Source organism: Serinus canaria, chromosome 2, assembly GCF_022539315.1.
Source record: "Serinus canaria isolate serCan28SL12 chromosome 2, serCan2020, whole genome shotgun sequence".
NCBI lineage: Eukaryota > Metazoa > Chordata > Aves > Passeriformes > Fringillidae > Serinus > Serinus canaria.
In genome coordinates this window covers 90,772,893-90,800,506 of record NC_066315.1, presented here as the reverse complement: position 1 = coordinate 90,800,506, position 27,614 = coordinate 90,772,893, and the positions used below count along the sequence as shown (strand labels likewise).

The 27,614-nt window shown below is 40.8% G+C and overlaps 2 protein-coding genes across 2 annotated transcripts in view; both read right to left on the bottom strand.

Annotated features, from left to right (window-relative positions):
• Positions 1 to 44: 44 nt before the first annotated feature.
• Positions 45 to 14,747, bottom strand: CAVIN4 (caveolae associated protein 4). Its single transcript, XM_009101266.4, has 2 exons — positions 14,280 to 14,747; positions 45 to 2,053 (listed from the first exon to the last, which is right to left on the bottom strand). Exons 1-2 carry the CDS (start codon positions 14,688 to 14,690, stop codon positions 1,388 to 1,390), a joined length of 1,077 nt encoding a protein of 358 aa, XP_009099514.1. The 5' UTR covers positions 14,691 to 14,747; the 3' UTR covers positions 45 to 1,387.
• Positions 14,748 to 15,564: 817 nt separating this feature from the next.
• Positions 15,565 to 27,614, bottom strand: part of TMEFF1 (transmembrane protein with EGF like and two follistatin like domains 1) — a 112,680-nt gene continuing 100,630 nt past the window's right edge. The window contains exons 8-10 of the mRNA XM_030236942.2: positions 22,427 to 22,550; positions 18,099 to 18,257; positions 15,565 to 16,440 (exon numbers count right to left, since the gene is read on the bottom strand). Coding sequence (XP_030092802.1) covers positions 16,356 to 16,440; positions 18,099 to 18,257; positions 22,427 to 22,550 — 368 coding nt within the window. The 3' untranslated portion in view covers positions 15,565 to 16,355. The remainder of the gene's footprint in view (positions 16,441 to 18,098; positions 18,258 to 22,426; positions 22,551 to 27,614) is intronic.

Genomic DNA, 27,614 nt, shown 5'->3' with positions numbered 1-27,614 from the left:
AAACAATGTATATAGATAACCAAGTTATGCTCTGCTGTTAAAATGAACCCGAGATATTAAATACAATCATACAGCTTTTGGCAATATTGTACAAGTTTCACACAGATAGTAATGACTAACATTGCTTTAGATAAGTGCTTTGAAGGCAACTCCATTTAAGAATGAAGAGAGCAATACAGTCCTGCACACATGTCAGCGTAGCAGTCATGTTTACAAACATATCTGATGTCAGGGCACTGGCTCCTGAGAGTTGCAAATAAACAGCATTCCATAGTCCAAAGGGTGTCTGTCTCATAATCCCTGAGGCTGTGACTGGTCAATAATGAGGATGATAGGAAAAAAAGAATTGGGTTATGGATTGGCCCTGTACATCTGTGACTTTGTAGAATAGATTTTAATTGCAGTGAAGCTCAGAAAAAACACAAAGAATGGAAAACAAAACAATTCCCTTGTCTGGTCAGTTATGCTCATAAACCCTATGATCCTCTGTAAAGAATAATTTTCTAAAAAATCTCAAGGAAGCTGTAGTTATAATATTCTAATTTTTCTCTCAATTTATCCAGAACCTACGCATTCATCTTATTCCACTTTTACTGCTTCATATAATTACCTTCCTCACAATCTCCTCTTTCCAAAACATGAATACGATACTTCCTTCCCTTTTCCTCCTGCTATTCCATATTTAATGTGTCTTCTTTTTTATTCTTACTCCATAAATGCACAAAACACATTGCTTACTTACAATGAACCTTCCTATTCCAGAAGTCTAGAAATAACCTGTAGTCATTTTAGGAGTTTCTCTTTTCCACTAAGAAAAAACAGAATTTACTCAAAACCCTATAATTCCTGCCACATTTTTTCATACAGTGGGTAAAGCAGGAATTTGCTCTTCCTGCTTTTTCTGCGAGGGTTCTTAAGTGATAATATTTGTACAGCTAAATGACATTTTTCGTAGTTCTTCCTTTTGCTAATATGAAGTAATAGCTTTGTTATTGTTTTCTCATTAGATGAGTCGGTATAACATAATGGAAATAAATTTCATACTGTTGTACATAAAACGATGAGAGTGAGTAGGCTGTAAAGCGACTGCTAAATCAATCTTGGAAATGCAGCAGATTCCCATCTCCCTTTGACACTGTGAGTTCCATTGGGGTTAACGATGGCTATCGGCACACGCCGAGACAGAGGGGGAGCCCCTTCATTCAGTTTGCATGGCTTGACTTTTGTCAGGAAGACAACACTACAGACATCTATGTGGATGGCAGAACAACACCAGCACGGTTTGGGATATAACACAAATTCACACATTTTTCTAAAGCTGAGTGAGTACATACTGTGTTCTCTTTTGCTCAGTGAGGACAGTATGGGGTGTGTGCTCATTGACTCCTTATACTGATTGCTTTAAGTCTAGCAAAGGGACGTCATCATCACCTCCTCCTCCTCCTCCTTCTTTTCTTTCCTGCTTAAGGACAACTTCTGGGATAGTCACCCCTATTTCAGTTGACTGGGAAGCACCTTTTGTTGCACTATTCTTGTCTTTCTTTACCTTGGTGATCACTTCTGTGTAAGAGATTTCTTCAGTGAAGGGCTCTGCTGCTGGGAGCTCAGAGGCAATGTGTACGTTGGCTTCCTGGATCCCCTCCTGGCCTTCAGCTCCTGTTCGTTCTTTACTTTTTTTATGGATCTTGAATGTCTCCTTTGTTGGAGCAGCCTGTGAAATGGTTTTCTTGATCCTTATCCCAGATTGTCTCAGTCTCTCTCCTGACTGCCTGATCCTCTCTCTCCTCTCAGGAGTTACTATCCTAGTTTGAAGCCTGTTTACCTTCTTGCCAAAATTTTGTCTTGTCTTTTGGATATTTTCCCTTGAAAATGCCTTTTTGATGTCATCAATGCGCCTCATCCCTGATTTCTTGAACTTGGTTGCTTTGCTTTCTTCAATATAATATTCTTCATCAGAAGACAGATCATCAGGTGGGAAGAAATCATCCTCTATAGTTTCACCTGCTGTCATCTCTTTGATAACAGAGAGAGATGAAGGACACTCGGTTTCCTCCTGTGAATAAAAGCAGAGAGTCATGTTCCAGCAAGTGTGTTTCAAAAAGATGGTGGTTCAACTGTTTTTTTTGGTTTTTTATGGGCTTGCAGTTAATTAGTACTAACTGAAATGTAATACTTTAACAAAGTAAGGTAGGCTTGTACCATCTACCTAATCTATGCAGAACACAAATGGCAAAAGAAATCTGTGCCAAGTTCTCTAAAGATATTATATCTCTGATTAAAGATTTCTTTTCACTGGGGTTCTACCTGAAATTAATTAATGCAATGGTCCTATGGGTCCTGGCCTCTAATGGTTTTCAGACTAGCCTTGTCTAGGTATTTTTTTTTTTTTTTTTTTTTTTTGAGCTTATCTACTGCTCTGGTTCAGACCTAGATCCATTATTCCTCACCAATAAAAGCAGACACTGTAGACAAAAAAGGCTCTTGGAATTTTGTCAGCGGTACACTGTCCAAGCAAATGCCTCAATGATATGAGTAGCTTTGGTCTGCTACTATTACCAAGACAATTGGGCATTTTTTGACTGTTTGGAACTTCGCAAACACTGCTGTTGCTGCCCAGAAGGGAATGAACCCCAACATATTTACCTACATGTGCTGGCTGCACAAGGGGACAAACCAGTAAAGCAGGGAGATTTTATTTGGTAAACCCAGTAACACACAATTCATTCAGCACCTGCACCATTGCTGAGGTGAACATTTGTTCCATCTGGAAAAGCATTATATTCCTGAGCAAGCACCTCTGTCTCCTGTGGCAAATTTGGTGACCTGTTTGAGCATGCAGAATTATATATTTATATGACACATCTAATGTGTATCAGCAGTATCTTGGAAATGGTGACTATCCTAGATATCTTAGCCCTAGGAATTCATGCAGCCTCTCCAAAGAAAAATTGCTTGAGGCTCAAAGTTCAAAAACATGGAAGACTTCCAAAAACTGTCCACAGGAAACAAAAAATTTACCAAGAATGAGCTAGTGGTTAAGGACATCCGAGAGGGAAAAAAAAAAGGGAAAAAAGTTTATTGCAAGGAAGGATTTATATGAACAGGGAGAATCTCCTAAGAAACCTGTTTCCCTGATCTGCATGGACAGTACAAATTTGTGGCTCAGTGTCAGTGAGTTACTTCTATGTGGAAGTGCAGTGCATGCAGAGCAGAAAAACTGTAACTTGTAGGAGGGGTTTGAGATAGACAATGCCACCCCCTTCTTCCCTATCAGCTTTTTACATGTACGTGCCTGCACTCTTCTCCCAGGAGGAGCAGTCCTTTGGGGTGCAAACAGCTGTATGTACAACAGCTGTATGACACTTGTCTAAGCTGTTTCTCATCAGTACTAACCCCTTCAGCTGATTTCTGGGGCATGGCAGTGTCAGGACTCTACCCTTAGTATGATCATCATAAAGTAGACAATAGGAGAGATATTGAAGCTGTGAACCCATGAATAGCAAGTAAGGCTAACTGAATATTTTGCTGTGAACTTCTTTCCGGCCAAAAAGATGTCTGTCATTTTTCACAGAGACTCATTAGTAGTGAGTCATGTTATTTTACATAAAAGATCATACATTGAGATATTTGACAGATAAAGCCCACTTAAGAGCCTCTCATCATGCCTTGGCTTCAATAAAAACCCTCTACTAAAATAGTTGTGAATGCTTAGAAAAAATAGGGACAAATTATGTTACATTGATTACAGCAGAATGTTGTTCAACTCATCTGTCAAAATCAGCAGGAACAAAACTACAATGCTTTGCTAATAATCTTCATTAATGTGCAAATTAACATTAATTACATAAAGACTTCTACACATAAACATAATCTCTTTTTTCCTGAAAATTAACTAAAAACACAGCTGGATAGTAATTCCTTAAAATGTTTTTAAATTATACCCCACTCTTTCAGTTGAAATGGTAAAAAAACTATTTCCAGAATGAATATTCTGAAATTTCAGTACATACAGAGATGAATACAATATGGGGAACAGAATATGCCTTTCATATGAAGATTACTTTTTAAAAAGAGGGAAGGCAGAGACACTATTTTCTCTGCAATATTTGTCTTCCTTTGGAAGAAGAATTTGTCTGTACCTTTTTCAATTGCTAGATTCTTATTGTGTTTACTTTTAGTCTGTTAGCTACAGAACAGAGCACTTTATCTTTCCTACTCACGTTAGAATCAAAAGGTATGAACAAGAACATGTGGGATGAAGATCTTGTGGATGAGACACAGAAACCAGAGCTGCATGCAGATCCTGAGAAACATTTTCATTCTCCTGCAGACTCTCAGCATGAACTTTGCCAAATCTTTGATTTTCTTCTTTTCCTTGGTGTCTGAACACATCTTGCAGAATCAAATGTAGCAAGGCAAAACATTAATGTGAGTTTCTATCTCCTCTCAAGATTTCTGGATGTTACTGTAGTGGAAAGTATTAGTGAGCCCGTCTAGCATGTTAGGAAGGTTTCAGAATGAAAATTCAGTGATTTAGGCTCAGTAGGTGAGCTTTTTCATCTGCTTTATTTCTCTCTCTCCTGCTCCTAACTCATTTCTTCTTATCGCTAGATATCTGTGGGGCAGAGAGGAGCTCATCCTTCCTAAGGCAGGAACCAGAAAATTTAGTACCAAGTGGGAAACAGAGTCAAAGCAGATAGCTACCAGCTCCTTTACAAGTTCACTAAAACCAAAAGACCAAGCACCAACTGATTTCAGCAGCACAGAACAAAGTCCTAAATTGGGTGAGAGCTTTTGCCTTGTCTATAAAGCAGATGGGAGTGGAAATAGCAGGACTGGGCAGTCCAGTCTTTGGGGAGAGAGAAGGGAGTTGAGCCATTGATGCTGCTGCTTTCAAGCTTTTTGTTAAAGCTCTTCTTAAGCATTTTGCTAGGAAGAGCTTGTACCCACCAGCACCACTCATGGGAGGTAAGGAAGGGTTTAGAATGAGGACAGGAGATTATTTCACAGTAAAATATTTTACCAAGCAGTCAATTATTTTAAACATGATTTCTTGAGGAAAGAGGCATGCAGTCATAGGGGCTGTCTATCGATTAATACATAGGACATGCACTCTGCTTGCCTCATCTACTGGCAAACCACTAAGGCATGCACAGGCCAGAATCAGAAAACAAATCTGTGGAAGCTGAGCATTCCCCTTCCCTTTCATCAGTCCTGCACCACCTGCAGAGGGTGCTAACACTGGTCCTGGTGTGTTTGCCATAATTGCTCATTGGACATAATCTCCTGAAATGTTATCCACCATTCAATACACTGGAAACAGACTTAGACCTTTCAAACAGAACAATATTTTTTCCTTCTCTTCCAAGAAAAAAAGTTGGTAAATCTGTCATGTAAGTGTTTGATTTGGAAGTTGTCTTTGATTTGTACAAGAAGTATAACACCATGCTCATATTATGCCTCTCCCACCTTCTCACCCATACGTGGTCCCTCCACTACCACAGAAACATTCAGGCATTTTCTACTAATTTGAGAACAGAGCTGGGTTCTGAAACCAAGAAATAAGTGCTCTTCTGCAAGGCTGGCTGTGTTCTGAGTCATTCTGCCTGTCCCCCCCCAAGCTGACATCTGTTCTGAGCAAGCATGTCATGGCTCAGGTAATTTGCTTGTGGAGCTGAACGTTGTCAGGGGACAAGGGGGCTGAGAAGAGGGGTTGTGTGTCATGAATGGGTGTAGGAGGAGGGAAACGAGTCAGATTAGATGGTGTGCTGAAACTGGAAATGTTTTGGAGAAATGTTTGTGTCTGCAAGGACATGAAGCCTGAAAGGAGAAAGACTTAAGGTTTTGTGGTAGCAAAGGAGGGACTGAAAGCATTGATTGAATGGTAAGGGAAAATCCTGGAGACCTTTGCAGTTGTAGGTGCAGGGTATTTAGATCCACTGCTTAAGGAAAAACTTAACAGACAAAACTTGGAGGTATAACACCATAACAGAACAACTGCACAATTCAGGAGTGGCTGGTGAAGCCCCTGCCATGGCAAGTTTGCTAAGAAAGCATCTTAAAGCTGAACTTTGTTTTTTCCTAGTTTTTTAGTATTTAACCTCTCAAGTATGCCTAGCTAAAGAATTTTGAGTTCTTAAGGGCCTAGCTAAATACAAAGTAAACATATAAGTAACCCTCAGCTTTGATGAAGAAGGCCAGCATGGCATTGAAACCTAACAAATCACTGTTTCCATCACAGTGTTTCCATCACTGGCATTTTCACCCCCGGCTCTCGTTTCAATTTCATTCACAATTAGAAAATTTTCAAGGGGACATAGCCTGTGTCTTTCAAACCTTCCTTTTGCTCTTCAAACTTTCCATCAGCTGCCAAAATTCTGACTGCTCAGCACCCATGGGAGGGAGCAGTGACCATTTTGCAGGCACTGCAGGCGTCATCCAACCACAAGGAAGGGATCAAAGCAGTAGCATTTTTTCCCATAGGCTATAGTAAAGCATTTATGAGGGAAGGCTAATGCACCTGCTCCTCAACCATGCAAAGGGAAACGTGCTGACTTTTCCACTGTGCTCAAACCTTAAAAACTAGTAGGTAAATAATCTTAAATGTGGCAATGCCTCTAATCAACCCTAAGAGACTCTCAAGGTGGCAATGCTCAGATAATTGAAGCACACAGGGGAAGAGGCTGTTTCAGAATGTGCCTGCTTGATAACCCTGCCTGCACAGTCAGGCTCTCCTCTTCTCTGGGAAGAGAAAGGGGCAAATGGCAGAGCAAATTGCTTAGCAATATCTCAGGTACTTTGCAGCCGTGGTGTCCTGGCAAAGATCAGGTTGGCTCTAAAAGCAGCCTTCATTTACTGCTGCCCTAGGGAGCCAAGGGGGCTGCTGGAAGAATGTCATACCTTCAGCAAGGACTGCCAGGCTGGGAAAAGAAAAAAGGGTTGTTGAAAAGATTCCCTCCCTCACAAACTTACTAGCTAAATTTCCACTCTTTGGGAGCACAGATGGGATCAATAATTAATAGCAGTAGTACTTTTATTTTCCTTAAGAAGATGTGTTTTTCATTTAGAGGTCACTTGATTTGCTAAGCAAAGCAGCAACATAATGTCACTGTAAAACAATACTTAGGCTTTCCTTAAGTACATGAACATTTTAAATTATAATTTCAGTCATAATTTTAGGTCATTTGAAAAGAAAAAATAATGGAATATGAGGGCATTTAAATGAAAGTAGCCAATTCAAGAGCTTCACATCCCTTGTCCTTTTGTGGTTTTTTGTTTATGCATTCAAAGCTTTGTATTTCAATACTCAGACTGGGCTTCCAAAATTGGCAGAGAGGAAAAAAGGTAATGCACTGTATTACATGTAAATATTTGCAAGAAATTCTATAAACTGGTGTTGTGTTCTATTTTAGATAGCTTGAAAATGTAACTCTAAACAGCCTTAATAAAGGCAACAGTTATCAGCTCTCAACAATTACCTAATTTCAATGAACACTTTAGCAGAAAAAATCTTTTTAAAATAAAAAAGCTCAGAAAATCAGAATGACTAAATAAATAATTCATTTCTATATATCTAAAATAAGAGATATGCATATACATTTAATTATGTATTATATGTATAAAATCAAGACTCAAACTGATCTGAAAGAAACTGCTCACAGAATAAGTAGGGAGGAGAGACTGATGAAACTCCATAACTTGGAGTCATTGTGTTGCACAGGGAAAAGGTCACAGCAAATGATCTTTCAGCCTTGGGGCATATGACACGGAAAGTGCAGGTGATGATTAACACAAGCACAGATGGGACTGACTGGGGATCACCTGACAATTCTGTAGCAGAGCACGAAGCAGCAAAATGGTCAAAGCGAGCCCAGAGCCTGCTCTGGCACTGCTGCTGTGTTTGTGAAAACTGGTGATGCAAATGATGGGCAGCTTATGGGCAGGAAACTGCATTGCCACAATGTTTTAAACAAATCTTAGAAATTTGCATGTTGGATGAATGATTTGTTATTCAGACTGGTAGCCAAGGTAAATCATTAAAACACCTCCTTGAAACCGAGCTCGAAATCAACACGAAACCACTGATGAATAACCAATTACAAATCATTCAGTACTTTTACTCATATTCTAACAGTTAAGAGTGAAGCTCTATAAATCTCAAGTGATCTCCTCCTTTCTTCTGCAAATATGTCATTTCAGAATCTCTGACAGCAGGCCAAAAAACTGTTCAGATGAGAGAGAAACAGGATTATTTTAAAAGGCCACCTAAGAAATTTTACCAGGTAAACCCTTCAGCATATAATCAACAGCACTTTATGGCTAAGTGCTGTTGCTGCATTTAGAATTATTTTTACACAATGGAAAACCAGTCTGGAACAGTCAACTCCCCTCATTTCTCTTTTGTGAAGCCTAATACACATCCCTTTTATTTAAATTCTGACAGAAATTCATTAATTCAACCACCAGCATACAATAACTACAAAGGAACTCATCTAATTTTCCCATTATCATTGTCTGTGGTTTGCAGCAGTCAATGAGCAGCCAGTTCCCAGCTCCACCACATCAGTGGAGAAGCCCTTGGCTCCAGGCTACCACATGCTGCATAAAAAGGACGACTGCAGCTTCAGGGGAAGACAAAAGCTTCATACTCTGCTTCATTTCTCTGCTCTGCTATTGCTTTACAGAACTAGGGACCAGGGAATAGCTCTGCAGGTTTGCAATTAAACTGGTGAAATTCCTCATTTCCAAGTTTTTGGGAAGCCCCTTGCAAGTGAAGGGCAAAAAGCATCACAAGGTGCGATGGGACAGAAAAAAAATTTGGTAATGTTTTGATTCATTCCTTCATCATATGGTGACTGTTCCTACAAGACAGCTAGACCAGGGAGAGTTCTCAAGCATAAGTGAGAATTCCATATGAGCCCATTTCTGGAGAACATTTTAACTATATGGGGAGAGCAGATACTTATTAGGTAGGAAGTGGATCCAGAAGTAGATGTCTACAAAAGGTTGGGAGAATCAGGTCCTGCACACTTCTCTCTGCTTACTTGAAAAGCAACATACAGGCCAAATGTACAAACTGGCAGCATGAGTCCTCTCCCAGATCCTAAACTTCCAGTTTGTGACTTCACGTATTCCTCATCTCTGTTCCTGTGCTGTCTTGATCAACTCTTTTCCTGTACTAAGGGGCTAATTGCAAGGTTGGCTGTCTTCAGTAGTGTTGAGAATAGGAATCCCAGCTGCATGTCCCCAGTCAAGTCCATTCCCAAATCTCTGCCTCAGGAATGAAGGGTTTTGCTGAACAGCTGGATTTGATGATCTCAAGAGGAATTTTCCAACCTAAGTGACTCTGTGATTCCGTTCTCAGATACACATGTGCCCACAGCAGCCAGCCACAGCTCCTGGTGACAATTCTGAGCAGCCTCTAGGACCATGGAGAAGAGACATGACACAGGAGGCTCATGCTGCAACTGCACTCCTCTGCTGACTTGCAGGGCAGCCCCAAGGGAAGGGAGTTCTCAGCCCCAAGGGAAGCCCTGGACAGCTGCACCCAGTGCAAATGTAAACTAAGATCAGCTGTTTCCACCACTCAGTGCTAACTGGGGGAGAAAAATCAATGGCAGCTCTGCAAAGAGGACAGCCTGTCTCCTTGTGAGGATCAACCCAAAGGAACAGGTCTGGGGGAACCACATCCCATGGTGTTGAGTCCAGCTTGCATGGACAAAGTCCTGTGAAATATGCAAACCATTTCATTTTAAGAACACAGAAGCAGCCCAACATCTGTTTTTTCAATATTTTTTTGAACTTTTTCTTTCTCCTCATTCCTTGAAAACATGTCACTAGAAACACAGTTTTTCTTTGGCTGGTTGATAGCTTCTCCATTAGTGGCTGCTGCACAGCACGGGGCCAGCCCTGCACTTTGAACTGGAGCACGGGGCTCAACAATGCAAACAAAGGGCTGTCATGACACTCTCTGACACAATAATTGGGTTTATTTTATTCTCTGTTTTCTCAGCAAAGGCAATTACCTATCCCAGCTGTAAAAATATTTATAAGGTTTCTGCCACAGGACTCTAACAAAGGCCCTGTGTCGCTGGGCTGCTGAGGCCAGGGTTCTGCTGTCAGAGGTAGTCAGTCAATTCACACTATTTTTTTTTTCTCCCATTAAGTTTTCAGGCTGCACTTTAATAACAATTTGGGTTTCCTGCCTTCCCATGAGTTCTAGAAGGCAGTTTTGTACAGACCCTGTTGTCTTCAGGACTGAAGACATCCATTTATAGTTTCAGATCAGAACTAAAAGTACAGGAACCATGTACACTAAAATTAACATTATTCCAGCTGTAAAAGTAATTTAGTTTCTTGTCTATATTTCTTTCTGTGGACTGACAGCTTCTAATTTTGAACACATTTTTTTAGTATCACACCTTTTCTGTATCAAGATTTTCAAGGAAGATATTACACAGTTGACAAAGACAGAAACACATCTTCAGAAACCCATTGCAAGCTTCACTTCTCATTTCAACACAATGCACTGCCACCTGTTGTTTTTTCCAGATTATCTAAGTAAGATAGGAGGTAAGATACCAGGTCCATAAATATGAGAAAGGATAAGACCTTCTGTATTTCTGCAAAACAGAAAAATGATTAAACATGAGCCATGTAGCACAGTCTGCTCTGGGTGAGCTATTTAACTCCGTTCTACTAAGGATTTTGTTCTGCAGGGCCATTTTTGAGACTGCCCTTCTTATGCTCAAATGGTACCAAATTAATGGCAATCTCCTGAGCTCCTGACACCCTGATTTCTATTGCCACTTTAGATGAAGGAGCTTCCACCTCAGGTTTCCAGATTATTGTTCCCATCTTGATCTCACCATTCTTACTGTCCTAGTCATTATAACCACAGAATATCAGTGGGCAAGACACGACACATACATTTTAACTTATTTATTATTTATGCATAATATCAGAGGCATACACAAGGCTGCTTCTGTGAGCCTCTCCCAGTGTGTGCAGTGGAGCAACCACAGGGCAAACAAATCAGTTGTAACCCTACTGTGTAGGTCAGTCAAGCCATAATCTTGGTTTATGACACGTCCACTAATTGTAAATGTCAGACAGCAGTAAAACAAATGCATGTGTCCCCTCACAGGAAGCAGTTACTAATTTATGGTGCTTATGTGAAGTAATAACAGACAGAAAGCCCAGTGACAGTAACATGGACTTTCTGCTGCCTTGTACAGTCCCATGTAAATAGGGACTTGCAGGACATGTAGAAAAGCAAAGGAAACAAGTTCATTCAGGGTAAAAAAAAAAAAAAAATCCCTTTAATTTCTGAATACTTTAGTCAGAATGATTCAAACTGTTAAATGCTCTTTGACTTCAGAGAAATGATAGCTCTTACAGCTGGTTATTCAGACTAACCTGAACAGAAATGAGCAGTGACCTGTACAACCTACAACATCCTTTTTATTCCCTACTATAGTCTCAGGGCACATAGCATTCCAGGGTCAAACACTTCACTAGAAAGTCTGAAGTAACTTGGCATTTTTAATCATGCAGTCAGCCTAGGGAGGAGAGCTGCCTGCTACCAAATCTTTTCCTCAACCACATGGCCTTCTAAAAACGAATGCTCTCAATTCCCTAATCATTCTGTTCAAGGATGATCACTTTGTCTTTTTTTAATGTGAGGATATCACCAACTCCTTTCATCATTGCTGAGATCTCTTGGGACAATCTCCTTCAGCCAATGATCCTTTTCAACCTGCCTACTCCCTCCATCAATGATAAGATCAAAGCTACCCACTTGAAAGGAAATCTTTAGTATTTAATTGGTGTCTCCTTTTTCCTCACACACTGATGCTCTGGCAAAATTTAAAACTAAAACCCACATGTGCTCACCCGTGTAAAGATTCCATGCCAGCAACACACGGGTCATTGGCCCCATCACAATGTTCCAAATAGTTCATCAGGAAAAACACCTCTCTACAGAAGAGCAGAAGAGCCATCAGGCACAGGCACAGAGTGAACAACCTGGTAACAGCCATTTGTGACGTGTAGCACAGGGAGCACGCTGGCTCCAGAGCTATCACCAGACTCCCACTCACCCTAGCCAAGCCCCAGTCATTCAGCTCTTGGCCCTGCAGCAGGGTGCCTACCCTGGCGCAAATCAGCAGCGTGAAAATCACTGCCCTTGTGTCAAAGAGACCTTCCTAAGTGTACCTGTGCCTCGAAGTCACAGTGCACTCTTGCCTACCTAGACTGTCCCAGGTTTTGTGCAGCGCTGCAGTGATCCCTCTCCAGAAAAGTGTTACATGGCGGATCCTAGAGGGATCCACATATCTGCCTCTCCTCTGTGCAAGTGGGAAAACCTTCTTCAATCTGCCTTACAAAAGGAAATTAAGGAGGGAGTCACTCATATTCTCACTGACAGTTCTAAATCACTGTAGGAAGAGGAAAGCAGAAAGTCAGGAAAAATTGCTGTTTCCCTTCCTGAAAAGTGCCACCTAAGAATTAAACATATAGAACAGGGTGCAGATCATTCTTGTCCAGCAAAACCAGCAGAGAGATCATAAACTCCTACTGAAGGTGATTCTCAGGGAAAGCACACACAGGGAGATCCACCTTTTGTATAAAATATCTGAAAATACCAACAGCTGTTCTTTACCTCTGCGCGTAAATCCATTGTGACCAAATTTTACTATATTTTTAAATAAACAACAGCTCTTGCCTTGCTAGCAGAAGAATTTACATCATGTAATGAATACAGTTTTAAGAAAAAATATTTTCAAAGCATTGATTCTGCTGCAGTCATTATGGTAAAGGCCCATCAATGAAATGGCATTATGTCATTAACCAGGGGAGTCACAGAGATTTATTACCTTTAGCTAGGAAATTATTTGCAAGCAAGAAGTGAAAGTGCCTGTTTTCTATTCCGTGATGATGATGATGCAGCTTGGAATAATGGTAATAATAGGACAGATTTGGCCTGTACTTTCTACTGAACAACCATAGTAAGTCATTCAGTCAGAAATCTGGGAGGCACAATTTGGCTGTATATGGCACTAACATAACATTAAAGAGGTAATATTCCCTACCTTCAGCCTTTTCTCTTTTTGTCAGCTATTTTTTTCCCAGTAGTGGAAAATGAACTATTTTAAGAAAGCTAGGTTATGAAGAATTTGTCAGCTGTTCACGGTGGTGAATAAACTCAGTGAAACACACAGCTCCATTCATTGCAAATGATGTCATTTATGTACAAACAGATGCAAGATCAGAGTGTAAAACTGAGTGATGGGGGTGCATTGTATTACTCATGAGGGGTGGTATTTTCAAGAATGCCTAATGAGGAATACAGCTCATTTGGAAGACGCTTTAGAGACTTGCGGGTAAAAAAAGGAGCAGCTATGCTTCTGGCAAAATATCAAACACTCCTACTTTCTACTGACCTGGGAAGCTGGGAAGTTCCAGCAAAGGCAGGATCAGACCAAATGTGTTTCACAGCACCCATTGACAAGACCCCAGAACTGTCTACACCATCTGTACAGATGCAAGTGTGACCATGCTGTTTTGTGAAACTTCTCTTCAAATACAATTATTTTAATGTCCAACGAACATCCTATAAGGTCAGTGAAAGAAACTCTATGATTTCCTTGCCCACTGTGATTGAAAGAACAGTGCTATGTTAAACCATTTCCAAGGTAGACCATACAAGGGAGTATTTGTTGTCATGAAAGGCTTGTGGATCTGAGCCTTAGTTTGTACATATAGTGCTATAGAATGAGACAATGAAAAAAGTCCCAATTTGTCAGCAGTATGAAGGCCTGGGGAATGCTGCAAATTAAACAAGCCATGTTTTGAAATTAGTGTTAGAAGAAAGTCTGCATTTCAGAGAGCCTGAAAACACTTTTGCTATTTGCACTTCTACCTAATACGGTGAAAAAAATAACAGAGATGAATGTCAGGCATGGTTTGTATGACAAGATTCACAGGGCCTGCCTCATATTACCCTTTGGAGAGGCAGCAAATAGTCCTTGCTGATCTGCAGTTAATCTTACAGACTGGCTCAGAAACCGACCCACACTAATAATAGACCCTGTGTGCTGCTGCCAGTAGGTTCACACTGAAAGGCACTGGGGAGCACAGATCAGCGTTAAAGAAACCATAAAATAACTCCTCTGTTGGACAGACCGACCGCACCTTTTGCTTGATTTACCAGCACCTCCCAGAAGTCACCGAGGAGGTGGGAAAGCCACAGTACCACAAGAAATGAGGCTCATGGTTACCTGATAGATCACGACCCGGAATTTGTTTTTCCTCAGCATCTCCTCCTGTTTTGCTGCCACCTTCCGCACGCTGGTGCTCTGCCTCTCCACGCGCGCCCGCACCTCCTTCATGGTGGAGCTGACTTTGCGGGTTTTCTGCAGTAACTTGTTCACCGTGAAGCCTGTATTGCCATGAGCCTGGGCAAGCTTTAGCATGTCAATCTGTATGGTCTTGATGGCGTTCTCCATCTCCCTGTGCTTCTCCTCTATCCTTTTCTGGCTCGCCTGCACGCTGTCAACAATGTTGGCCACTTTGTCCAGGACTGTCACAATCGTGTAAGCTGCATCTTGCTCTTCCTCCTCCTCAATGACACTGGAGAGACGATTTTGGTGCGGTTTGTCGGCCTCCGAGGGGATTTCGCGGCGATCCATTCTGCCTGCCTTCAGCCAGCTTGGAGAGAGGCGAAGTTTCGGCGATCCTGCCAGAACGATTCTGGCGCTGCTGCAGGGAGCCAGGGCGACAGCTGGCTCCGGCGATGCTCAAAGTAGGGCGTGAAACGCCGCTCCTGGAGCTTGGTCAAATACTTCTGACTACAAAATATCCACACATGATTGCTCAGATACTTTCAGCAACATGAAACCCCTAAAATTAGGAAGCAATATCTGGAAAGGAACATACGTTTAAAGGGTCACGCTTCTGTACTGATGAAGTTATTAGTGTTAATCCAGGAAAGTTAAGTAACTTGCTAATTAAGCAGGAAAGCAAACTTGCATATTTTTACAGATCTACTTTTGTTTTCGTGTTACTGGAGTGCTTTCCTCTGAGGGAATTCAAAAAGTGGTCAGGAAAATTAGCACGGCTGTTTCTTTTCCAGGAAAACAACTTCAGGTCTTCAGCTTGCTGCGATTACCCCATGGGGTAGCAAATAAACACACACTAAACCAGAGGCAATATAGTGAAAACGTTGTATTGTGACATGCTTTTCCAGTTCAAAATGTTGAAAGCATTTCTTTTTTTTATTGAACAAATTATTAAATCCTACATGCAAAATTCTGAAAGCCTACACTACATGTTAAAACAGCTGAACACATCCTATTCACACTTTATCTTGGGATCTTTCAAACGACAACTAACAGTCTATTAATATAACTATGACCAGCAGACTAATTTGGATGGACTTCTTTAGCTCTTGAAAATACTCTATACAAGAGCACTAGTAATTCATTCACTTTTATTTTTTTTTTTGTTTTGATCACAAACACTATACAATCTGTATTGTAGGTGTTAAAACATGTATTCTCTTTAAAAAAGTTTAAGAAGTATTAAAACAGTTTTAACAGTGATAAAGTAGGCTTTATTCCAATTATTTGTGTTCAATTATTCAAGACCAATTTTTACAATACCTAAATCTACTAAGACCTACTTCTTTTGGACCTGTGCCATCTGTTCAACCAGGTAACTTCCCAAATTATGAAATTTATAAGTTTCGTCTTTAAAAATAAATTGTTGGAATCATTTCTGAAGATGGCAGTGCTTAGACCCAGCCCACACATTTTATAAATATGTTACAACTACACACAGCACACAGCTTCACAGTTCATGCGATAGGCAGTGTCTAAAAAATCAGTTACTAACTTCCAAAAACATTTAAATATCTACGGTATTTAAACACAGTGTTTTCTAGTTCCTCATAAGAAAAGTAAGCTGTAAACATTTTTACCTTTAGTTCATGCCTTGTTTTTTAGGTAATGTGGACTTATTTTGTTGGTTTGTTGGGGTTTTTTTTTAAGTCTACAACCATCGTTGGAATAAATCTGTGTTCCCAAAAATATTACATTCCATGGATAAAGCACAAGTCTATTATATAACCATGTGATACAGATACAGAAAATGAACTACTGTATTCAATAACATAAAAGTAAAGATACTAAAGCAGTCCATAGCTGTTAGAGCTGATGCTTTCAGAATACAGACCAACATTGTGACACTAAAAATGTTCAAAAATAAGGCCTCTGAAATAAATATTTCCATTCTTTAAAAAAAGATATAATAAAAATGTACATCACATGGTCAATGTAGGTATAAAAAGCACTAAGTTAAACCATTCTGGATGATGTATCTGAAGTAAAATGGCCTAGGTTTTGCTTCTGCCGGCGTCCTCTATTATTTTTGGGGCATTTTCTGTTAAAAAAAAAAAGAGAGAAATAGGAAAGGAGAGCTGATTTTATATATGCCACCTATAATTAAGCCTAACAATCACGCATTGACTCGATTTTCTGTACTTAACAATAGCAAGGAGTCTCTGATCTGTGCTGACAAGTGGGACACTCCTGCTGTTCAGTACTGGACTGTGCCCTGGGAATGTCTGTAGGACCCCAGACCATGCAGAAGGGAGCCCTGCTTGACCTTGAGGCTGGAAGCAGCAAGGTGCTACATCCTTCAGCCTTGATCCAGCAAGCACGTTCCATAGGGAATCATTGCATTAGCTTTACTTTATACATATTTCATATTTAAAACCCAGGGGATGGTGGGACTGGATCAATCAGCCTTTTGAAGTGCTGGACCTCCAGGTGCCTGGTTGCTCACTGCAGCCCAAGAGACAGAGCCCAGCCAGGTCTCTCTGTGGGGTGACTCTGGCAGTCCCTTTCTTGGAGCCAGACACACAACTTAAAGGATTCACAAAAGCCAGCAATCCTGAATGGAATGGCGCTTAGCCAAGGCAATGAATGATGGAGCAGTCCTGCTGGGATGCAGCAAGATGAGAGAGACTGAGCTGGGGAATGGTCATACAGAGGCTGAAGGAGGAGCTGAACCATAGCCTTACACATCACTGCTTTGGCCAGCAGGATGTTCAGGGAAAAAAGGAATGACATCAATTGCATGAGCCAAGTAACTCTTTTACATGTGCAGGTGGTGTTTTACACACATGCTAGTGTCTGTTGGGTTGAACTTTACAAGGGATACAGGGAAAAAGGCCTGTATTGTTAATTCCCTCTACATCACTGAGTTTTGGAAGCCTTAAACTAATGCAGTAGCAGAAAGTTTTATGGCCCAGTGTAAATGGAGCTGAAAAAGTGAAGGACAGCTTGAGGAGGAAAAGTCAAACTGTGGCACGGATGCCCAAGTGTAAGACTTAAATACTTCATGCACCTATGAGGGAACAAAATCATTCTTTATCTATCCCAGAGACTTCCATGTTTGTTTGGTTCAAGTCCTAGAACTGAATGCCTTGCCATCAAAAAGAACCCATGGTTCTCATCTGAGTTTTTACACAGGGTGAGAATTTTAGACAACCTCTAGTTGTCTCAAAATGTTCCTGTGTGTCTTTAAGTTTCACAAAACAGGTTCTTACGGTGGGTGCCTAAAAATGGGACTAAGTTGCACACTAATTTTCAGAAAGTGTATATGGTGTGAGGGGTACTTCTTTCTCTGTGAAACACCATTTACAGTGGTACCACAGGGAACAGCATCTTGTCAGCCTCTCTGGTTCCTCTGGGTGGTAGCTGGGGATCATAGGTTCCACAAAATTTCAGCAATACCTCAGTAAGTCAGTGAAGGCCTAACACAGTAGCTTAACTCTTGGATTTGTTTAAAGGCTGATCTGTTCTGCTGTGTGTTTGGTCTGGAGATTTAGAGTGGTAACTGAATTCAAACAAATCTGTCTTTAGTGACCAAAGAAACAAAGGGGCAGAGAGGATGTTACATAATCATCCTGCTTCAGTCATTAGGTAGTTTTTAAGTGTGTATTAGGCAAATAAATGTTGGACATCATATAATTAAATACAGAAAAAGTATATCCACACAATGTGTAATTTTTCACTGTTTTTGTCTTTACCTACCTGGTTATGCACATGACAATTGCAACTATAATGGCAATCTGTACAGCTCCAATTATTGCTGCAATAAGGACATGCGTAAGCTTTTGTCTACTTGGGACAACATAAAGAATACTAAAGTCTGTCTTTTCACAGTGCTGTCCAGTATATCCTGATTCACACCTGAAAAAGAAAAGGAATATTTCATGGAATCTGTAATTTGACAGCACCCCAGTCATTTTACAAATGAAATAAGAAACCCAAGCTGAGAAAGAGCTGGTGAGAAGGTGCACGTGTGATAATGCTTGGGTTAGGGAATGCTTTGGAGCTGTGTGGCAAGAGAAGAGACAGAGCAAGTAGATATGCTCTGCTTTTTCTGGATAAGATTACTAGTGGCCCTCTGAAAACACACCAGTGTGGGGAAGACCCCGATTTGTCAAAAGAAATATGTGGGTCATTATTATATTGGTACAATATTTAGGTAGAGTGTAGCAACTGGGTGGAACAAGTAGACCCTTGGAAGACAAGAAGACAAGGCTAAATGAAATGCAAGAATAATGCTCATGAAGCACAGAGAGAGCACAACTCATTCAGCTTCATTGTTATACATGGGACAGAAGGGACAAAGAGGAAGGGGAACCTTGAAATATGGATTGAAAATCCACCTTGAAAAAAGAAGACCCCTTTCCAAGCTGCAACCTAGAGAAGTGGAATCTTGCAAAACCTACTGGACAACACCAGCACCAAACCCCCTCCTGCCTTGTGGCTGAGCCAGAATTCAATGGAGGTCAGCTTAGAAAACTCAATGGCTGACAACTGTTCCAGTGAGAGTTCAAGGAAGAATCCAAAATAATTTGCATGGGGTGGGGGAGAAATAGCTGAAAGCAGAAGAGAATCTGTTCTCTAAATGGTAACTTGCCTGAGCAAAGCAGCAGTTAGCTCAATGAGAAGCTCAGCAGAGGCAGTGACATGTGCAAGATGTGCTGGAGCAAACACACTCTGAAACAATTTGTGTCTCAAGGCAAAAGAGGCTCAGGCACAAGAAAAGGCAAGAGCCGCACAAAACACTGAGATGAAGTCTGCAGAGTCAAAGGGCACCACTTAGAACCCTGAGCAAGCTCTAGTACAGCTATCCTTTAGAATTGACTGACACAAGTGCATCACTGTGGTCAACTGAATCATACAATTGGCCTCCAGCTCTACAGCTGGAGCAGAAATACTCACACGCAGGAAGAGCAACAATCATTTTGTAAACTGGATCTGACAAGCCCAAATGCAACACCAAATCAGACTCTCTATCCAAAAGCTTTGTGCTAGGGTAGGAATTAATTCTGTTTGGAGCAACAAAATAATTACACCAAAGACCTTTTTACAAATGCTAATGCAACTCCTAATCCCCCTCTGCATGCAGGGATAATAGTTGGGGTTTACATGTTCATAATCTTGTGACTCTACTTTCTCCAGCCATGAGCTGCTGTGTAAGGAGTTTTGGTTCATGAACCAAATTCCAGTAAGACTTGTTAAAGAAAACCCTCCATGTGGTAGAAGTGTGCCCAGTGGTAGCCAGGAAGGGAATAAAAAGAACTCTGTATAAGCATATGAGAAGAATGAGGACAGTGAACACACTGGCAATCATGCAAGAAAACACAGAAAGGAAGATGTCTCCTTGTTAGTCAAGAGGACTTAAATCTTATTGTTACTTTGCTTTTGTTTTCATTAAAGAAGGTAGCAGATGAAGTATTATCAATGTGAGAGCTGCTTTAATGCAGAGGAGACAAAACAAAGCAGAGGAGGCACAAGGAATTTAAAGATGTTTCCTCAGAAACACTGAAATGACAAGAAATTATGTCTGAGAAATACTGAATGCAAATTCAGGAGGAAAAGTGCTTGCATTAAGAATTACATAATGGCAGGATGAAGTAGTAGTCACTAGCTTCCTACCTTAAACTAGTAGAACAGATTTTAAAACATTCTGCTGCATAAATGTATAACAAGATAATATAGAATTAGTATAATAGCAAGATCAATAGAGGTCAGCAAGGATTTATCAAAATAAGCTGATTAGTCAATTAATTGATTTAGCATAAAGAAGTTTAGATTTCTTTTTAAAGGGCTGGACTGTGTGTCCTTGACACAGCCTGCCATAAGGACAGGGCAGAACTGCACTGCACAAGGGGGGCAGCAGGAGACAGACCTGATCCCATCTGTGCAAAGGCTGCTAAACTCAATGCTGTGCTACTGAATGCTACAGAACACTCCCACCTGCCTGCTGGCAGTCCTGGAGGGCTGCTGTACAATAAGCAAGGAGATTCATTGCCCTCAGTGAAAGCAGAACTCAGAATTCGCTCTGCACAAGTATTTTCTGCAGTTTTATGGGTCATCCGATACCTCACATGCATCGCTGCTAGGAAATGAGGACTGAATTAAACAATGGGAATGCTAGATGTCTATGAGAACTGAAAGCATTTGAAAATAACAATTTGCCCTTAGCAATCATCATTATATTTTCCTTGCTGGAGAAAGAGAGAATTTTTTTCTCTGATAGAGGTACACGATTTCTACGGCGGATTGATGTCTGCTATAAACCATTTGTTTCTTCAATAACTCTGCTCCAGTGAGAAACATGCATAAAGCATGAGACCATCAGTATTTTAATAGCCAAGAAAAATCCAAAGGAGGTCTGATAGTCAGGGTCAAGAACTGATAGTCACAAATTCTGGGCTGGAATCACATGAGGTTTGTTGTGCTAGGCTCAGTACTGAGATACTATTCAGAATATTTAAATGCATAACTGAAGCTACTAACAGTAAATGTAACTATAAAATAGAATTTAAAAGGATGGTACATTAATTGGATCCATCAAAACATTGCCTATCAATACTTACTAGAATAATAATAAATATTTAAAAGATGGAATTTACACTGAATCATAAATTGATAGAATACTGTAAGGTCAGCACCTTCTAAAGAAAATTCTGAGAAAATAAAAATTAGTTAATTCAGACAGGAATGTTTTCCTTGAAATACTGCTACTTCAAACATTTTGAGGACAAATACATTATGAATTGTGTTAAATACAGTTCTAGATCAAGAGAATACCATAATCAGATAGTGTTGCCTAATGCCCATCAAGATGATGCTGGGGATGCACCCAGTTTCCCAAAAGAAGCAAAGACATGTTGAGTTCTCTTGGTTCCAGACCAAAAGAAAACCAAAGCAGTGCTATTGGAAAGCTGAAATAAACAAGAAAGGGTCTTGCATGGTAAAAGAAATAACAGAAGTTTTCAAGTGTTTAAGTTGACAACAGTGCTGGCTCTGCCATTTGGGCTTCCTGCTCTCTGATCTGTCTGGAAACCCTTAAATCTTGGCAGTGCAAAAAACACCTAAATATCATCAATCAATAAGGATCAAGGAGAAAATATGAAAGCATCCAATGGATTTACAGCTGAAGTTTCAAAAGCAAAGGAAAGCAAAGAGTTATGGCAGTTTCAGCCACATTAATCTGAAAGTACAAGCTTGCAAGAAGTACTCTGTAAAAGCTCAGGAGTGAAGCCTCCTAATAAGTAGGGCACTGCATCTTATTTCAAAGTGGCCTTTTGCTATAAACAACTTTTAAATAATAATAATGATAATGATAATAATAATAATCATCATCATCATCATCGCAACAGTAATAAAATTTTGGAGGAAAACAAAGATACAGAATTCGATTGGTGAAATGTAAAGGCAAAAAATTATCTGGGAGCTAAGGAACATTTGTATATTCTGGAAAACACTGAAGGGCTTAATACTGAGTGTTCTGAGTTGCTACTTTGAACTGTAGATAAAAGGTGTGGGCTAAAGAATATTTTGCAATTTTTTATTCTCTAGATCAAAGCTATTTTTGTGAAAAAGGGCAATAATGTTAAAAATAAGGTATTGATTCCCTAGAGAGAGTTTATGACAGGAACAATAAAATGTGCTGATAGTGTAAGAACAGGCTGAGGGGTCCGTGGGAAAAGAACAGTCAGGGAGAGAAGCCATGCAAGGCAAAGACCTTTTTAATGTGTTTCTGTTTTTCTTGGTTTTTTAGCTCTGGATATGATTTAGCAGCTGAAAATAAGAAGACAACACGGAGGCTACACTCCTCAGAGGGGTTCAGGTTCTGATGTACCTGAGTGACCAGTGCCCTCCTCTGAGCACTATCTCCCTCCTGATGGGAGCAGCTGGGTGCTGCCCACAGCACAGGGATACTCCTCCTGTGCCACTGCTCAGCTATCACAAAGTGACACATGCTGTCATTATGCCTAGAGAGCATTTTGATTAAGCTTTACCGCGATTTCAATCAGATTTTGGAGACATGAAGGACTTACCGGCAGGAAGCCTTCTGAGTGGAATAAATGAACTCACATTTCCCATGTATACAGTAACCATTGAAGCTTTCTGAACAAGGTATGTGGTTTCCAATGTAAATGTCTTCTCTTTGATCACTGGCATCTTGAAAAGAAATATACATAAACAATTATACATGAGTCTATGATTAATTTAAAACTCTCAACCAGGAACAGGATATCCTTAAAAATTTGCAGTGAATAAAGGAAGAGAGAATAATAAAGCAGAGGCTTAGGGGGGAAGTTTCAGAGGCACCTACAGAGATTTGCTAGAAGGTACTGCACTGGAAAATGATCCTCAGACACCACTAAACATACTTCTTATATCATATTTCTCAAAAACGAGAAAAGTGTTCATGACAGAAACAAACCAAAGCAGGAAGATCAGCAGAAGCTTTGTCAGTGGCACTGGGGCAAAGAGCTAACACACAGATACAGAGAGCTGTCTCCCATGTGTAAACAGATGAAAAAGAACCCTCTAAAAAGGATTAGAAAGATGTTGAACCACATTTTATGATTACTGGGTAGAAAACCACTTGATACAGCCCAGATCTGATTGGTACCACTGGTGGTTAAAGATGAAATCAAACACACTTCAATAGCAGTCTTCCTCAGAGAAACATTTTTACAGAGAGAGAACTTAAAAATATTGAAATGTCTTTAGAATACCCATTCCTTTGGGAGGTGTGCTGGTTTTGGCTGGGATGGAGTAAACCTCCTTCCCAGCAGCTGATGGAGTCCTGTGGCTTAGATTTCTGGCTGAAATAATAGTGGTAACACAACACTGTTTTGGCTGTGGCTGAATGGAGCTCACACAGCATCAAGACTTCCTCTGCTTCTCACTCTGCTTCTCCCCTCAGCAAGACTGGGAATGGGCAAGCCTGGGAGGGGACACAGCCAGGACAGCTGATCCAAAGTGGCCAGAGAACATCCCACACCACATGACATCATGCTCAGCAATAAAAACTATTTTGGTATTTCCAAGGTGGCAGTTTCTCAGAGGTTGGCCAGCCATCAGTCTGCTGATGGGATATTGTGAGTGACAGCTTTTGCATCTCTTGTTTATTTTTCCTCTTTTTCTTCACCCCTTTGCTTCTAAAACTGGCTTTAGCTTCACCAATGACTTTTTCTCATGTGTGCTTTCCTGATTTTTTCTTCCATCGTCCTGAGGGAAGCTGGGATAGAGCAAGCAGCTGGTGGGCACTTTGTTGCTGTCCAGCTCAGCCCAGCACAGGAAGGCAACCCCTTCTGCCCAAGAATCTTTCATGCTTCTGTTGTGTTACCAAAACAATCCAAAGCCGTGTTCATTTTCAACCATTTTCCCCAAAAAATTTTTTGTAAAAAAGTCATAAACACAGAAGTTGATATTTCATAATGAACACGGACCTTCAGATGTGAGCATAATTATAGAATTGTGTTCATATCCATGGCAATAGACTATAGCTTCACAAATAAAAGACTATTAAGCAAAAGGGAGCATGAAGCAATCTCTTACACAATTGCAGGTATTTGAAATTAAACCAGCAAGAAAGAGAATGTATTTTTGCAAAATAAAAAGAGAGATATGCTGCTGGTTTAGTTTTTTTCTGAAATGTCTGGAACGTATTTTAATTTGGTTCTGGAGGAAAAAACCCAACCCTGTATTAGAGGTTTTAGTTATAAGGAAACCTGTTAATTCAGGGTGTTTTGAAGATACAGAGGGCTTGACACAAAGGAAGAACATTGACTAGTACTGACAGTGTGTCTACCACTGCACTGGTGGAATAGACTATGTGGTGACATGTCTAAGAGGAGAAAAGTGGGGATGTCTCATCCCAAAACTATCATCTCCCTCCTTTTCCAAGAATTTAATTACTGTCATATCTGGTCCCAGCCAAACCTTGTCATGAGCTACACACAATTATATCAGTGTGTTCAGAGAGCTGCACCATGTCTGGTTTAATACTTGTACTGACACACAATGTGAAGCCCAGTGCAAAACTGAAAGGTGCATCGCCCGAAAAGTGGCCAGACAGCCACACAGAGGCCAGAGGCAAAACTTACATTAAGCAAGAGGGTGTTAAATGCAGGAGGTGATCCCTAGTGTAAAACAGACATTTATTAATCAGAGACTCCTGCTAGACTGCTTCAGAGCTTCAAAGTGAAAGATGGAGCTGAAGTAGGAGCCTTGAAAGAATGGCTGGATGGAGGAGTTCAAAAACTTCACCAGAAGGAAGAGTCATGCCTAAAAACTGAAACCCTGATGCTCATCTCGGTACAACAAAACCACCAAGCCAAGTGAATCTGGGAAGAGGGACCTTTCTGATGGAACTTAAGGTAGCCACTTGCCCTGCAGGAGGAGACTGTCACAGTTCTAGAGACTAAAAGATATTATCCACTCAGAGAACAGGGTTTAACAAGATTAACTCACAGGAACTGAAAGCAAAAGCAAACAGGTAGGAGTGTGGACTGTTATCTTATCCTGGATGAAAAAAAAACAATTCAAAGAAGTTCAGTTCAGGCTCTCACTATCTAAAGAGACCTGAGTACTGTATTAAAAAATTTCAAAACAGCCTTTTTCTCATGAAGCATACTCTCTCCATCCACATTATTTGCTGAATGTGAGACTGCACAAGCCATACACATTAATAATAATAATTATATACAATGGTTTTTCCACTAACTAGATTTCAAGGGCAATTTACATGCAATGAATAAAAGGCTGTTACCTCTTTGGAATAGGAACTGAAAGTGGTGTTTCATTACATAACATAATAAGATGTATATTGCATTTGGTGCCTTTTATACCTTCATAATGTAAGTGAAAATTGACATTAAATCACTCCAACTGGAACATCATATGCAGCGAAAATAAGAGAATTTGTGAAAAGAGAAAAATATCTGAAGATTTTTGGCACTGAATGACTTTTCAAAAAGAACACAAGGAATGTTTAAAGCCCTGCTGGGATGGCATTACTCAGGGAAGCCATGGGAGTGCAAAACAAGTATAATGACAGAAAAAACTGGAGACCAGAGCTAACAGAGAAGGTAGCAACTCCTTGGAGCAAAACCTGCACTAAGACCAGAACTGAGGAGAAAGAACAGTGAGTTATGTTCATTTGTGATTCCTTCCTGTGCAAAATATAAGCACCCATTTGCAGACTGGAGTCTCTTTTCAGGGAAGTTCTCTTCCTCCCTGGGACCTGAATTAGAAATGACACCACAAGACTGAAGAGGTTATTGCAACCTCCAGACTACTACTCACTCCTGCTCTTTCAAGTGACTACTAATGATGAGGTAGCCACAAAAAGCCTGAGTTCAATCAAATAAGGTTTCAGAAGCCCTGGGGACAATGCTAAAAAAAAATTTGGGATCCTCCCAGTAATGAGGGGGAACTTGAAACAAACAGGTGAGCCCAGGATGTCAGTACCTTGCTCTAGGGCTGGTGTTTCCACCAAAGCTTTGGGGTTTTAAATGATGGAAGAGACAAGGTATGCTGGGGCCTGATGGAACCAACCTGTCCTGAAGGGTAAAAGGACTTTTGGGATGTAAGCTGGGAAGACCAAGAGGGGTTCAAATGAGAATTGATGGGGGAAGGGGATTCCAACATCATTACAGTAGGTAAGTCACATGGCATTATCTGAGGGTAGCAAGTGCTAGTGGGAACACTTCCACTGCTCCTGGGAGCGTGGAGAGCTCAGGAACACATCCAAAACGCTTGAACAGCAGCACACACAGTATGAGAAAAAACAGGATGAACTAGAAGCACTGGTCAGCTCCCAGAGCGACAATATCCCTGGTATTTGCATGAATTGGTAAAATGAGTCCCTCAAATGGAGTGTTGAGATGGAGGGCTCCAGGCTATTTAGGAGCAACTGGCAGGGCAGACAAGTTGGAGGTATCATGTTGTTTGTAAGGGAGAGGTGATCACACAGCACTTCCAGTTGGTGCTGATGTGGCTGGGAGCCTCTGGGTGAAGGCCAGAGGGATGGGAAACAAGGAAAGATGGTAGTGGATGTCTATTGCTGAGTGCCCAGCCAGGATGTGAGCACTGATGACTTATTCTTTAAGAACTTATGAGAAATCTCTGGATTGCTAGCCCGTTTCCTTATGGGAGATTTTTAACTTCCCACACACCACCTGGGAATACAATATTGCTGTGATGAGCAGGACTTTCTTGACATTTTCAGGAGATAATAACTTCTTGTCAGAGGTACTCAGTGAGCCCAGCCCTCCTAGGCTTGCCATTTGTGAATGGAGGGCTCATGGGGGGTGTAATTTCGGGTGCCTGTCTTGGCCATAGTGACCATGAAATGGTTGAGTTTAATTGTTGAGCTTTCAGTGCAATGAGAATAAAGGGCACCAGCATTGCTACCCTGGATTTCAGCAGAAAAAACCTTTAAGCTGTTCATGGAGCTCTTTAGCAGAGTAGCCTGGCAATCTGCTTTGGAGGGGTCTGTGAGTGTTGGTCAAGGTTTCAGAAGTGCCTTTAGAAGTGCATTGTAAGTCAAGCAAGGGGAGTACAAGACCAGCTTGACCGAACAGGGAACTCTTTATGGAGCTCAAGAGGAAAGATAATTTGTATGGCCACTGGAAGTGAGATCAGGCTTCACAGGAAGAGTACAGAGCTGTGGTTTGTGACACAAAAGGCCAAAGCTCATTCTGAACTGAATCTGGCCAGTGTTGTGTAAGATAACAAGAATGGCTTTTTCAAGTGTGTTACCAGCAACAGGAGGTCTAAAGAAAGCATTGGAGTGATACTTGATGTGTATGATCATCTGACTAGCAGGGATGAAGAAAAAGTTGAGGCATTAAAGATCATTAAAAGGTAAGGTAGAGTTCATGTAGGTGAAACATTTTCAACCAATATGGTTCAGCATATTAGTTTACTGAGATATTTTAAAACAACCTGACAACTACAAAATCATCCATTGTCCCCAGAAGTTAACAGAAAAGATGGGATCATGGCAGGGAGGCTTGTGCTATGTTATTTCATCAGGAATGTCACAGCTTGTTGTCTCCTAGTAAAGCCATTTTCACAGCACTTGGAGGGAGTCCAATCCTGTGGCCACCACACAGGGTACAGAGCAGCTGGGCATACCTTAGAGGAACACAGCAGGCACAACTTACAGATCATGCACATCTTCCCACTAGCCTTGCAACGTGCTGCAAGAGAGAAACTGCTCACAGC